Source organism: Myodes glareolus, chromosome 10 (assembly GCF_982192425.1).
Source record: "Myodes glareolus chromosome 10, mMyoGla1.1, whole genome shotgun sequence".
Lineage (NCBI taxonomy): Eukaryota > Metazoa > Chordata > Mammalia > Rodentia > Cricetidae > Myodes > Myodes glareolus.
Window position 1 is genome coordinate 74,926,618 of NC_142035.1, and position 14,379 is coordinate 74,940,996.

General features: G+C 44.2%; 1 protein-coding gene across 6 annotated transcripts in view; it reads left to right on the plus strand.

Moving 5' to 3' along the window:
• The window catches only part of Kiaa1549l (KIAA1549 like), a 273,927-nt gene that overhangs the window by 217,738 nt on the left and 41,810 nt on the right, over positions 1-14,379 (plus strand). For all 6 annotated transcript variants that reach the window (XM_085696701.2, XM_085696702.2, XM_085696703.2 and 3 more), the window contains one exon: positions 4,001-4,130. In XM_085696701.2, the coding sequence (XP_085552827.2) occupies positions 4,001-4,130 (130 nt within the window). The remainder of the gene's footprint in view (positions 1-4,000; positions 4,131-14,379) is intronic.

The following is a 14,379-nucleotide window of genomic DNA, read 5'->3' on the forward strand; positions in this document are numbered from 1 at the left end:
GTACTAGCCATAGTTTCTGGTTTCTATGTTTGATACTAATACAGGGAGCAGGGGAGAAATCACCTCGCCTAAGATTACCCAATGTCTGGTGACAAAAGGCACCTGCAAGTGTGTCTTCCAGTCGGAATCCCATACCTCAACCACATCCTTTACATGGCTCCCGGGGCTCTCGTGCTAGGCCAGGATCCACCCTCCCCAGTCAAGAGCCAAGAGCCAAGCACTCGACAAATGAAGACCACCCTTGTGCTTCTGGAGTCTTCCATAACCATCCAACAGCTGCTTCCCTGCTTTGCCCACTGCGTCTCTCAGAAGCCACGATTTAAAGGCTTTTGCTTACTTTCCCTCTGCCTTCCGACCAGCCTGGTCCCTGTGTGTCCCTCCCTTGTCCCCCTCAAGGCCAGAGTAAACTGTCTTTTCAATGGTAGGCATCTCTTGCCGTGGAACAGTAATAATTAAAACACCATCCCCCACCCTTTCCCGGTGCGTCTGAGCCCCAGGCACCCTAACTATGAGTCAACTCTTTATTTACCTCTGTTGACTTTCATACATCCTTTCCTTAGCTCTCCACTCCCTGGCTGGTAGTTTCTAGAATCACCTTGAAAATAAACCATCTGCATTCAAACCCTCAAGGGTCATGCATCTATGGAGCCAACACAAGGCAGTGACCCATTCAGCAATCTCTTCAGAATTGCTCTGACAGAGCCCACCATCCTCCTGCTCAGCAGCTTAGGCTATCTCTACAGAACCCCAGGGCTCCATAGAATAAATGGTTTGAAACTGCTTTCTTAAACTCTATTGGGAGGTAAAAGATCTTAAGGGTTCAAGTCAAGCACATCATAACCCACCCAGCATTATTGTCAGAGGAGCAAAATCCCCTCAAATTGACATGTTATAAATTATAGCAAAATAAGAACAAGTGTGCCTAGTAGAATCGATTGATTAAAATAAGCATCTCTTTACAGGACAGCCTGATTTATCACCAGGTAGACAATCACACACCAGGCAGACATCCACATTGGAAGTCTGGTCATTGAAACATGTTAAATAACAGTCTTTCGGTTTGCATAGCAAACTATGGAGGAGGCGCAAAGCAAAGTAACAGTTGTCTAAGATGTGCAAGACCTTGGGTTCAATCCCTAACATTGTTAAAAATAAAAAATAAAGAAAAAATGTTAGCTATCAAAATGCAGTGCTTTAGCGGAATAAACCAGTGGGTACTCCAGTGTCTAAACTTTTTGTTTGTTTGTTTGTTAGTTGAGACAAGGTTTCTCTGTAGCTTTGGAGCCTGTCCTGGAACTAGCTCTTGTAGATCAGGCTGGCCTCAAACTCGTAGAGATCCGCCTGCCTCTGCCTCCCGAGTGCTGGGATTAAAAGTGTGTGCCACCACTGCCTGGCTAGTGTCTAAGTTTTTAACATATTCATGTTCCTTACTAGGATATATCTAATACTTATGAAATAGCCTACTGCCAACTGCTAATCTGCCTGCTTATTCCACCCTGTTCTTATTAGCAAATCTTTTTTAAATGGGCTAATTGACAGTGACTGAGTAGCTATAAAGTATGATATTTTTCAAAAATATAGTTGTAATTGAGTTAAGAATTTGAATTCTTTGGGGTCTGCTCTAAGGTCTGAGTCACTCTGAATGTATTCGGCCTTATCAGCCTGCTGTGTCCGGGCTCCTTTCCTAAAGGATGCCGCTAGTTGCAGACAACCGGGGGGTACAGTTTATGATGTGAGGTTGTAAGCCACTGTATGAGCCAGGATCCTTTTGATTACTGACAACAGAGTCCAGCAAAAACTGGTTAAACAAAAGGGACTGTAGTACCAAGCATTAGTGCAAGACCAGACCTTTCGTCTGGCTAGATCAAGGGAACCTTACTGATTGTGGTTTTGCTATCTCTTCCCTCTTTCCCAGCCTCTTTTGGAGGCAGGCTAAAACCTCATGCAGACAAAAACCCAGCTGTCAGAAACTGCAGGTTTGTGTCCCTCAAATATAAGAGTCCCTTTCTCTTAGTTGTCCTGGCTATAGCTCTGAGACTCAGTCTCATTGGACCCAATATAAGTCATGTGCCCACCCCCTGGCCAATCACAAGGACATAGGGACATGATCTTGAGGTAGAACAATCTGAATCAACACCTACCCCTGCAGGAAAGGTAGCCCCCAAGAAGCACCATGCTACACTTACCAAGAGAGTAAGAATCATAGGCCAAGGCTGGAAAAAGTACAGATTCTCTTAAAATCAGTGTGTTTCCTGGTGGTGACAGAGGTCTAAGAGCGTCTGCTGTGTTCATGGCTGAGTGCTGGGGTGGAGCCTTGACTTTAAGTTCTTGCTGGATTGTGTGTGACTGAATGCTATAAGCACCTTACTGTGTTCATAAAATTGTGTGTGTGTGCTCGCGCGTGCACACACGTGTGCATGTGCACGCATGTACCAGATCTTTACCTCCAAACATGAATATCTAGAATCCTTGAACTAAAACATCTAATAGGTAATGCCTAGGGGTTCTTTGAAGATGGTCTGGAGGCATATGTTATTTTGAAGATGGTCTGGAGGCATACGTTATTTTGCTGTCTTTTATGCCCCTTGTCATTCTGCGGAATCCCATAGAAGTCAACTGTGCTTAATGGCTCTCACTCCTGCTAATAAAAGTTGCCACTTGTGGTGGGGGGAAGCATTTCAGCATTCTCTTTATGTGGCTATTTTCTGTCCCCTCTGACAATGTCCTCCGATGACAAACAGATACAAGATGGTGGCAAATGTCTGAAACTTTGAGAAGCAGCTGAGTTGACACCTTGAACGAACTCCGGCTACCTGAGCCTAGGGAGCTCCTTGCTCACTTCAGGGCTGGATCTATTTAGAACTCAGATAAAGGGTCACCTCCTTGACTCTTCAGCTTCTTATTTTTTTCATCTGTGTGTGTGTGTGTGTGTGTGTGTGTGTGTGTGTGTGTGTGTGCATGCACACGTATGTGCCTTTGGGTATCGTCCTTCACCCACTGTTTGTTAAGACAAGGTCTCTCATTGTCTTGGAACTTGTCAAATAGGCTAGCCTGACAAATAGGGAACCCCAGGAATCCTCCTGTCTCTTCCTCCCCAGTGCTGAGATTACAAGTCTATTCCACTACACTTGGTTTATTATTATTGTTATTGTTATTATTATTATTATTGAATATTCTGGGTGTTGAACACAGGTCCTCATATTAGCAAGACAAACACTTTACTGAGTAAGCCACCTCCACAACCCTCCTTATTTTTACTAATAACACTAATCACTCTGAAGTTAGCATGTCAATTGTCTCCCTCATCGGGATACAAACAGTAGAAATACCAGGATCATGGATGCTCAGTTTCCAGGTACTTAGCACATACTAGGCACTCGGTAAAAAAAAAAAATGAATAATATTTTTTAATTAAAAAATTGGTGACTGGTTTGCTGGCTAGCTGAATATGACCCAAGTTGCCTCCAGTCTTATTGTCTTCGCCAAGGAGAGAACCTACATGGTAACTATAGAAAAGAAATTGATCAACAATCATGGCATTAAAAGCGGACCATTCTATAGAGGCTTCATTTATAACACATTATAGGTGTCCACACCTGAAATCTAAAAGATGAAGACGAAACAAGAGGCTGCTGAGTCAACAAAGTCAGCAAAGGCAAGCTTGTTCTGCAATGCTAGCTGTCCTCGAAGGTCAACAGAGAACCCTTGGCCTTGCCATCAGCAGAATTTTAGATGAGGTTGCACTGGTCCGATTGATTGTCATTGCCTAATTTGATATGAAAGAACACGTAATTCAGCCAAATAGTTATAGCATCTTGAGCGTCTGGGGAGGGGGGGCTCGTTCTCCCCTTCCTGGGACAGCCAAAGACTGAGTACCATCAGTTCTGAGATGGTGAGACCAATCCACAGCCTCCACCGGTTGCCTGTAGGTTTGGATCGGTGGAGAATTCCATCTGTTGGGACATTTGCTGCATCATAACAGTTGCTGGATTTCCTTCAGGCAACAGATGAAGAACTCTGTCTACCGAAGCCGGCAGTCTCTGAACAGCCCAAGTCCAGGGGAAACCGAGATGGACCTTCTGGTCACACGGGAGCGACCCCGGCGTGGCATCCGGAACAGTGGGTATGATGTAAGTGTCTGTTGGGCAGGGGTGGGTGCAAGCTTGCCCCAGAAAGCCAGGGTTACAGCACCCCAGAGGGTTCCAGTTTGCCACGTTTGGAGAGTTTCAAGATGCTCTGCAATGTTTTGCTTTACTTTCGTTTTATGTTGGAGGAGGGGAGGGTGTCAGTGGCAGGGGAGGCGGTGGTTGTTTGTTTTCCTCTTTTGCAAAGTCAGCTGCTTGGAACATGTGAGAGTGATCGTGATTTCTAATTGTTCTATTCTGCGAACAGTGTATTACTGACCTGAAATTCGAGGGAGGGTGTAAATGGTCTTAATTCCTTCCCTTTCCTAGAAGGAGCATGGTAAGAGCTGTAACAGTACATGAGTGTGTGGACACTGGCTGCTTTAATCTGTAACAGTTTTGAGAATGTGGATCTGTTCCAGGTTTCATAACTCCTCAGTGAGCCATAGAAACAATGAGAAGCCCGGCAGTGAGAGCCAGTTCCATGTGACAGGCCTGGGCTCAGTGATGTGTCCAGACTGCAAATGCTCCTCCATCCCATCAGGTTTCTCCACATGAGGAGGCTCTATCCGGTGCCTGCCCTCAAGATGGAGCCATCCTGAGCCTGGAGTTGCACCCGTGAGCTCACGTGAATGGTTTGAGTTCCACATTTGAGATGGAGATGCACACTGCTCCTTTCTCTGCCCCACAATGTCAAAGAGTCATCATGTATTCGCAGTTTCGTGAAAAAGATGCTTCTTTCCCATTCTCTTAAATATTTATTTAATTACAAATTAATTTTTCTGTAACAAGAGTAATAATTCAGATCCTAGAGACAATTTGAGAGGTGGTGATTTGAACAGGACATTTGTTTTTTAAAATATGTCATGCTGATCTGAAGGCAAGATTTTTCCCTCTTGAGATTTGTTTGGATTAAGCGCTTAAAATGGGCTTTTGAAATGGTACAATTTAAAACAGGTAATTTGAATCCGTGATGATCTTTCTTGATTGAAACCTAACGTTGTGTTGATAGATGTTCATCTCTTTTCTCGAGTGCCGAGCAGTAAACCCAGGGTCTTGTACTCATTCAGCAAGCGCTCTGTCGCTGAGATATGTTCCCAGTCCGCTCATCCTTCTTCTTCAGAGATGGTTACCAATCATTTGTTTCTTTTTCACAATACAGCTTGAGGTTTTCACTTTACAAAACTCTGAACACTCTGACCACATACTTTGATGTCACATCCTTGCTTTTAAACTGCTAAACTCTCCTAGCAGAGGCTTTTTTCCTTTGTAAGAAATATTTCTGAGCTAGGGAGATGACTCGGTGGGTGAGAGGGTCTGCTCTCTCCCTTTGCAAACAAGAGGACCTGAGTTTGGATCCTCAAATACCTGTGTAAAAGCCAAGCACAGCTACAGATGCCTGTGACCTCAGCCCCGGAGGTCAGTGGTCAGCCCGCCTAACCAAAAAGATACGCTTCAAATTCAATGAGAGACCCTGTCTCAAAAACTGAGGTGAAGTAACCTGAGAAAGGGCTCTCCACACAACTGGGAAGATGGAAGTTGAAAGCCCAGAAGTCATGTGCATGCCAGATAGACATGACAACTTGTGTTTCGGGAAGCAGAGACAAAGAATCCCCAAAGCAAGCTGGCTAGCAAGACTTGCCAGTGTCAATGAGCTCTGAGTTTGACTGAAACCCTGTCTTGATGAATAAGGTGGAAGAGTGATAGAGAAAACCTCCCCACATCAACCTCGGGCCTCCACAGGCATACACACACATGTGCATGCCCATATGCATTCAAACACACATCTACATACACATTCCCACACATACCACACACACACATGTGTTACCTCCCACATCTGCACACAAATAAATAAACAAGCAAATGAGAGCCTGGCTTTAGAAAAAATGCCTAAGTTTTAAGTTTTCAACCTTCCACCCTTGTCAAGAGGCCAAGAGCATCATAGAACTTTCTTAGCTTAGGGGACATTTTCTTCCTCTCAAACCCGAGACATGCTAGGCTCTTTATCCAAGATAACAATTAATAGGTTTCTTGTAAGAGTTGAGCAGAGACACTTTTACAGTTATGAAATAGGCCAGAGGTTTCCCTACTTATCTTGAAAGAACACAGCACATTTTTAGCCATGTAGCGTAACTTTAAGCTTCAGAAGGTCAGGTCAGTAAACTACCTAGAATAATAGATTGTTCATCTTTCACAGATGTGTACGAGTATGTACATATGTTTTCATGTGTGTGTATGTGTGTATACTCTCCTTTGAGAAGTATGTGTTATTTTTTAAAACATTGTAAATTTCTTAAGAAAAAATGCTCACATAGGAAATAATTCTAAGACTTTAGAATATGGAGTAAGGACTCTCTGGTCTCTTCCTGAGCCTCTTCACTTTTCATGAAAAGCCTTTCTCAACTGCACAGTACAGACCAAGTCCTGTTCTGCTCAATTTATGTGGACTATATAGCTAAATTTTCATGGTTTCCCATCATTATACCCCAGGCAAAGAAGAGGAAACTGGGGTCTCAGACTAGATCCATGGTTTGTCTGACTTGCAGGGCTCATGCTCTTAGCCAACATGCAGTGTGAACCCCCAATTCCCCCTTCCTGCCGTGCAGTGTCCTGTATTTCTGAACCTCTGTGGTAGGTACGATGTCATGTCTCAGAGGAATCCTTGTGTAGAAGAGCTTACATATAGATAAAAAGATCAGCAAATAAAGCAGAGGAAGAGCCAGGCAGTGGTGGCGCACACCTTTAATCCCAGCACTCAGGAGGCAGAGGCAGGCAGACCTCTGTGAGTTCGAGGCCAGCCTGTTCTACAAGAGCTAGTTCCAGGACAAACTCCAAAGCCACAGAGAAACCCTTTCTCAAAAAACCAAAAATAAAATAAAATAAAGAAGAGGAAAAAGTGAGTAGTAGTGATAAGCAATGCATTCATTTCCAAGAGTGTCAAGGCTCTCTTGGCAAAAGAAAACCTGTCACATGGTTGGAAATGTGCCATTCTGCTTCCTGGGTCTGGAGATCTCAAACCAGGCCAAAATGTTTAGTCCTTTCTGCTAGGTTAAGGAAGCTCAATGCTGAGGAAACAAAAAAAAAAAAAAAAAAAACTTGGGGAAATTGATTAGATTTTCATTTTACCCAACGTTGACTACTTTACAATCCCAAAGGAAAAGCCTGCGTATAAAAATAAATGAATAAATACTGAAATGAGCAGGTAAAGTGTGCTGCACAAGCAAATCTTAGCCACAGGATGGAAGGCAGCCTGGGTTTTTTCAAAATTCCTATAGCCTCCTTCCAGCCCACCTCCATCCCCTCAGGGCTTGGCCTCTTGGCTTGGACCCAGGGCCCCCCTAGTTTTTCTTCACTGCCCCTTTCAGCCCTTCCTTCGAGGACATCTCCATTCATCTGTGACTCGGTGACCCACAGAGCCGTTCTGTCCTAGGGACCAACAGCTGCCACGCTAGGCTAGGATGCCGATTACAGCATCGCTTAACCCACATCAGAGAAACTTCTTCTCGCAGAAAATTGCAGTTAGCACAGAAACCCACGAGCGGACAATGTGCAGAGAGTGAGAGTCTTTGGGGCACTCAGCATAAACAGAATGTCTTGATCGGCCCCTCCCCTCAAGGCTTAGGGATCCATCCAGAAGAGGAGGTGGAAGGTCACAAGGGCCAGAGGTGGTGGGTGACGGACTCAATGGAAAAAGTGTCTTCCAGACATAGCAGGACTGATTCACACACGTATTCACAGAGACAATGATGTGTGCATCAGACCTGCATAGGTTTCAGCCAGATGAAATCTCAGCCCTAAGAAGGGGAAGCAGACACAGTCCCACCCTAAACGAGAAGCTATGTGCAATTGATACCTGCCAGGACAGGGGAAATCAGCTTTCTCTGATGGCCTGGCCTGGGGAAATCAGTCACACTCCAGGCAGGTCTCATGTCCAGGAGCAGGTGACAACATGAATGGACTGCCTGTGCTCCTGCGTGTGCTTTGCGTTTGATTTTGGTAATTTCTGTTGTATTAGTTTTTATTTGTTTTGATTTTCATCCTTGGTGGTGGTTTTTTTTTTTTTTTTTGAGAGAGAGAGAGAGAGAAAAAATGAGAAGAGAATAAAGTTGGGTAGCTAGGGAGGTAGGGAGGACCTTTGAAGCACTGCAGGAGAAGAAGAACATGAACAAAATCTATTGTATGAAAACAATCTAAAAATAAATAAATACTAAATGAAAAAATTCCCCATATAGCAAGGGCTGTTGGATCTGCAGCGGAGAGAGCCTTGTGAGAGTTTGGCACTGCCATATTTTGCAGCAACAATTCTGAACTTCCTCTTCACTCCATCAGCCAGGACACTATGTGACTGTGACCTAATTAGTAGTCATTTTCGAAGAGGACACACTCATGATAAAAGGATGAATTATGTTTAAAAAGATGTCCTAAACTAATCACTCTTAACAGGCAGGCTAGATAATTAAGCCACTTCTGGCCTTGAACTTAATTCCTCCTAATGAGTATAGCTCGTAGAAAACAGAATTTCAGACTAATGTAGAAAGAGGGGAAAGCCTCTAAAATTTTAAAACTTTTTGTCTTTGTGTGTGTGTGTGCACACATGTGCATGTGTGAGAGCACATGTTTGTTGTGTGTGGTGCATGTGTGTGTGCAAGTGTGCATGCACCCATGTGTACCTGTGTGGAGGCCAGAGTAAGACTTCAGGTGTCTTCCGCTATCCCTCTCCCCCTACACCCACCTTTCCCCCGAGACATAGTCTCTCTTTTCCTGAACTCAGAACTCACTGTTTGCCATGTAGGCTGTCCAGCAACCTCAGTCATGCCTGAGTCTCCACACCCCCTGCCCCTTGTCCTGGGGTTACAGGTACATATGGTCATGCCTAGCTCCTTTAAAATGATTTAGTTTTAGTGTTTATTCATTTGAATGTGTGCATGTGTATTTGTGTGCAAGCATGCTTGAGCGTGCCGGTACCCACGGAAACAAGAAGAGGATATCAGAGTCAGCGGACTTAGAGTCATAGGCTATTGTGAGCCATCCATGTGGGTACTAGGAACTGAACTCCGGTCTGCTGCAAGAGCAGCAAGCACTCTGACCTGCTGCCCATCTCTCTAGACTGATAAGTATAAATTTTACTTAAAATGTTGACTTTTGAGCTGGCGAGACGGCTCGGCAATTGGGACTATGTATTGCTTTTGCAGAGGATGGCTGGCTTCCAGCACCTACACTGGTGATGCACACCCACCTGTGACCCCAGCTCCACAGCACGGGACACCCTCTTCTGACCTAAGGAACCTGCACTCACATGACATACCACACACAGACACATAAATTTTTAAAACGTAATTTTTAAAAATCTTTTTAAAGCCTATCTTAAAAAATAAAACACTATTTTCTGATTGAAAAATTATGTAGAAAATAATAATTCATGAATAAAAGAAACATTCCACCATAATTCTTGGGCGGCAGAATGAGTACTGATATGGCTTCTTCCCATACCAGCCCAATTGCTTACCCCAGGGTGTGTAGATGGAGGCTTTTGCAGAAGCCGGCTGGCTTCCAACACCTTTGCTCTTAGAAGACTAGAAACATTCAAATCATCCCCAGAGTTAAACATGCACCCCTCAGCTGGTTATTTTGTCCCTTGGGGGGGGGGGAATGTTTGTTTCTTTGCTTTGCAATGCTGGGTAAATAACTCAAGGCTTCATGCATGCTAATTAGGCAGTTATTCTACCAGCCCTGATGTGTGTCTGTCTCTTTCTTTCCTTCCTTCTCTTTCTTTCTTTCTTTCTTCCTTTCTTTCTTTCTTTCTTTCTTTCTTTCTTTCTTTCTTCTTTCTTTCTGTCTTTCTTTCTTTCTTACTTTCTTTCTGTCCTTCCTTCCTTCCTTCCTTCCTTTCTTTCTTGGTTTATCATATTAAACTCTGACCCTTCCCCCAGCTCCTCCCAGATCTACCCTCTACTCCCAAAAGCCACCTAACTTCTTATCCCAAACCAATTTGTACCACTCATATAGTCATGGATATGGGGTCATCCTCTAGAGCAAAAAAAAAAAAAAAAAAAAAAAAAAAAAAAAAAAAAAAAAAACTGACTTTCCCTACCCAGAAGCCACCTGGGGTGTTTCTGGGAGTTAGTTTGTTTTTAAATCTACAACAGAAATGGAGAGAGCTCTGAGCCTTGACAGCAGGGGAGCACCTGAAATGACTGTTTGACCTACAGCTTTGAGGATGAATATTAACCTCTCAAAAAATAACGCCATTGTTACCATCTGGGGTCTGGATTGAGTGTTTTCTCTGCCAGTTAAAGAATTGCAAGGCAGGGGGACGAATCTCGAGCACAACAGATAGCAGCAGGCAGGATCTCAGACACAGCAGGCAGAATCAACAGATGAAAACCAACTTCTATTAGCGGTGAAAAAGAACACATCCACAGCAAGGCACACAGAAAAGGGGCCTCTGCCAAGAAGAGCAGGGACCCATGAAGCTGAGCTCCAGTCCCTCGTTGAGGGCTGGGGATTTTAAGAGTCTGTGGTGGCTGGAGTTGGCTCCTCTTCTCTTAATTTGGTCAGTTTAAAGACAGGGAAGCTGATAGGCCCACAACTTTGGGTAACCCTGGCCTGGCCGGGCCTTGAACTTGTAAACAGCATCTACTGGCAACTGTGTTCTCTTTGTGGGAGAGAGATGCCCAGGCTTGCTCAAGCCACCAGGCCTTGTCTCATCCCAGGTAGGAAGGTGCAGAAGAAGCTGAAATGTAGTATGAGGGCTGGCTTGTTGGGGTTTCTGTCCTTCCCAGTACCCCAACAGCTGGCAAGCAACAAAGAAAAATTACACACAGGACTCCATAAGGTTATAAACTGATTGGCCCATTAGGTCAGGCTTCTTGTTAACTCTTATAACATATATTACCCCATTATCCTTATCTATGTTAGCCACATGGGCTCAGTACCTTTCTCAGTGTGACAGCTTACATGTTGCCTCTTCGGTGGTCTGCGCAGGAGTGGCTGAGAGAGAGCTTCTGCTTCCAGAATACTCCCAGTCTCTTTGCTCCACCCCTACTTCCTGTCTGGCTTTCCTGCCTATACTGCCTGCCTGGCCAATCAGCGTTTTATTAAAATATGATTGACAGAATACAGATAATTCTCCCGCACCATTTCCCTCTTTTTTTTTTTTAAACAAAGGAAAATACCCATAATCCATTTGTTGGGAATGTGGGCGTAGTATTTCAGGCTACTTCCTGCTGGTTGGGGGCGCTGATAGTCTTAAGGGGACCTAAAGAAAATTTAGAGTTATAATCAAGTCATGACTGGAGTATCCTGTGAGTCTCGATCATCTCAGGCAGCAGTCTTGGATCAGTTCTGGATGTAGACCTCTGTCATCTGGGCCATCTGTTCCTATCGGAGATTTTTCAGGTGGCCTCCCTTGGTCAAAGGTGATTATTCTTAACTCTGAATAAATCCAGAGTCTCTCGTTTTCTGTGGAAACAAAAGCAAAATCTCTTCTCCAAAGTAACATACCTTTTGACTTCAGTTTTGAAGCCAAGGTATTTTCAAAATTCCTATCTTGGGTTAGTTCAGCAGCATTTATAAACAAAAGTCTTTTAGCAGTTGTTGCTCCTTCCTCAGCAATCAAACAATTTAAAGAGAGCATAAAAGCATACAGTATGAAGATTCTCTGTGCATTTTCCATCTTTATGTGGCTTTATTTTAACCTCTATTTCTTTTATTTTTACTTTTACTTTTTGAGACAGGATCTTTGTATATCTTTGTCCTGGAATAACACTGTAGACCAGGCTGTCTTTGAACTCACAGAGATCCTCCTGTCTCTGCCTCCCCAGTGCTGGGATTAAAGGTGTATGCTACCACACCTTGAACTCACAGAGATCTGTCTCTGCCTCCCAGGCATTGGGATTAAAGGCGTGTACTACCACACCTTGAGGTCACAGAGGTCAATCTACCTCTACCCCTTGAAGTCACAGAGGTCAATATGCCTCTGCCTCCCAGCCATTGGGATTAAAGGTGTGTACCACCACACCCAACTACTCTCTTTCTTTCCTTTTAACTTTAAGAATTTTAACTTTTAGCCTGCATATACACACTGTAAACCATTTAGAGGTTTTCTTCCACTTTGAATCTCTCTTTACTGTATGTTTTTCTTTTTCTGACCATATGAGTCTTTAATTTACTAAGCAATATGGAGAGCTGTGGCTTTGACGACTAGATCCAGCTCATTCCTTAGCTTTTCAGCCTCAAGGCTGAGGTACCAGCCAGAGCTGTGTTCACTGCCACAACTCTATGGCGTTTCAAGGTCCTTTGCCAGCAAGCAAGCTGCAGCATTCTGCTCACAGACCACACTCAGTCGGACTGCCTGCCTGAAAGAGTCAGAGTTTGCTCTGGCAGGACAGCCCAGATAGCCGGCATTTTAAAACAGCACAGCTTTTCTCCTGCTACAGCTGAAAACTGAAAAGAATGCGTTCAGCTTGTCATCAACAACATTTAAGTATTTTGTGGCAGGACCTCTTTAAAGAGCTGCAAGGTTTTGCAGCTAAAGCTGAGTCAGGAAGCCTCTCTCAGATGAGAGCGCTTGCTTGCCTCTAGCAAGCAAAGTAGACCTGAGAAATTGCTGCCACCAAGAAGCCATGCTTTACTCTATTCTTTTCTAAGCTTTCTCAGGCTTTCTGTGGATTCAGTTATCCACGTCTGGGCGCCATATGTAGTATGAGGGCTGGCTTGTTGGGGTTTCTGTCCTCCCCAGTACCCCAACAGCCGGCAAGCAACAAAGAAAAATTACACACAGGACTCCATAAGGTTATAAACTGATTGGCCCATTAGGTCAGGCTTCTTGTTAACTCTTATAACATATATTACCCCATTATCCTTATCTATGTTAGCCACATGGGCTCAGTACCTTTCTCAGTGTGACAGCTTACATGTTGCCTCTTCGGTGGTCTGCGCAGGAGTGGCTGAGAGAGAGCTTCTGCTTCCAGAATACTCCCAGTCTCTTTGCTCCACCCCTACTTCCTGTCTGGCTTTCCTGCCTATACTGCCTGCCTGGCCAATCAGCGTTTTATTAAAATATGATTGACAGAATACAGATAATTCTCCCGCACCACTGAAAGTTTACCATCTTTATTATCTGTGGCCTCCCCCCCACCATCTGTCTGCCTAGCAGGGATCTAACTCCCAGGCCCTCATTATAAGCTAATTCCCTGACAATTCTCTCAAATGCTTTGTCCGAAGTTCCATATTCTAGAGCTGTGGGTGGCCCCCGACAGACACCCGAGGGTTCTACTTGTGACATTTTCCTGCATGGGAGTAGTAAAGCAATAAGTATATAATCAGAAGAACTTATTTTTCAGATTTTGGGTATTGGTCTTTCCCCGGGTTCATATGTAATCTAATGTGCCCAATAATACCGGTTGTCACAGTGAACCAGCTCCTAGATAACACGTGATCTCAGCAGTGAACAAACCATACTCTATAATGGCCCCTGTTGCTCGCCTTTTGGATATATTATGTTTATGTTTTTGTGCTCAGTGTGTTTATAAAAGACCCATCAGTAATAGCCTGTTGCATGGTTTTGCCCATGCTAGTGTAGTGTAGGTGTTCTGCATGTTTAAGGTAGACTGGGCTATGCTATAATGTTTGAGAGACCAGCTTTATTAAATGTTTTTTAAGCTGGTATATTATCAACTTATAGTGGGGCTTAAAGAGATTTAAGCACATCATAAGCCAAGCAGCATCCATATATGGTAGGCGTTCCTGGCAGGCGAACAAGCTCAGAGTTTGAAAGGTGAGCAGTGGATTTGAAATATTGGGAAATGTGGCTGACCTCCTAACTCATCCAGAAGAGCAATCTCACAGTCACCAGACCTCCTTCCACAGGCATGCTTCAGGAAGATGTTCTGACATATCATCAAGAGGGGGAGGGGCACAGCTGGTTCCTGCTGCAGTGACAAACACCAGACCAAAGCAACTTAAGGAAGGAAGTTTGACTTTGACTCAGCCTGAAGGGATACAGTCTATCATGTTGGAGAAGGCATGGTGAGTGGAGAGAGGCAGCCGATCACTTTGCAGCCCAACCCAGAAGCAGAGAGCTGGCTCCCATTTATTCCATTTATTCGATTGAGAACCTCAGCCCACAGGACAGTGCTACCTGTATCAGGGATAAGTCTTCTCTGATCAGTTAAACTTTCCAGGAAAGCCTCCCAGACACACCAATAACTATGTTTCCATAGTTACCCTCAACCAGACAAGTGGACAGCCT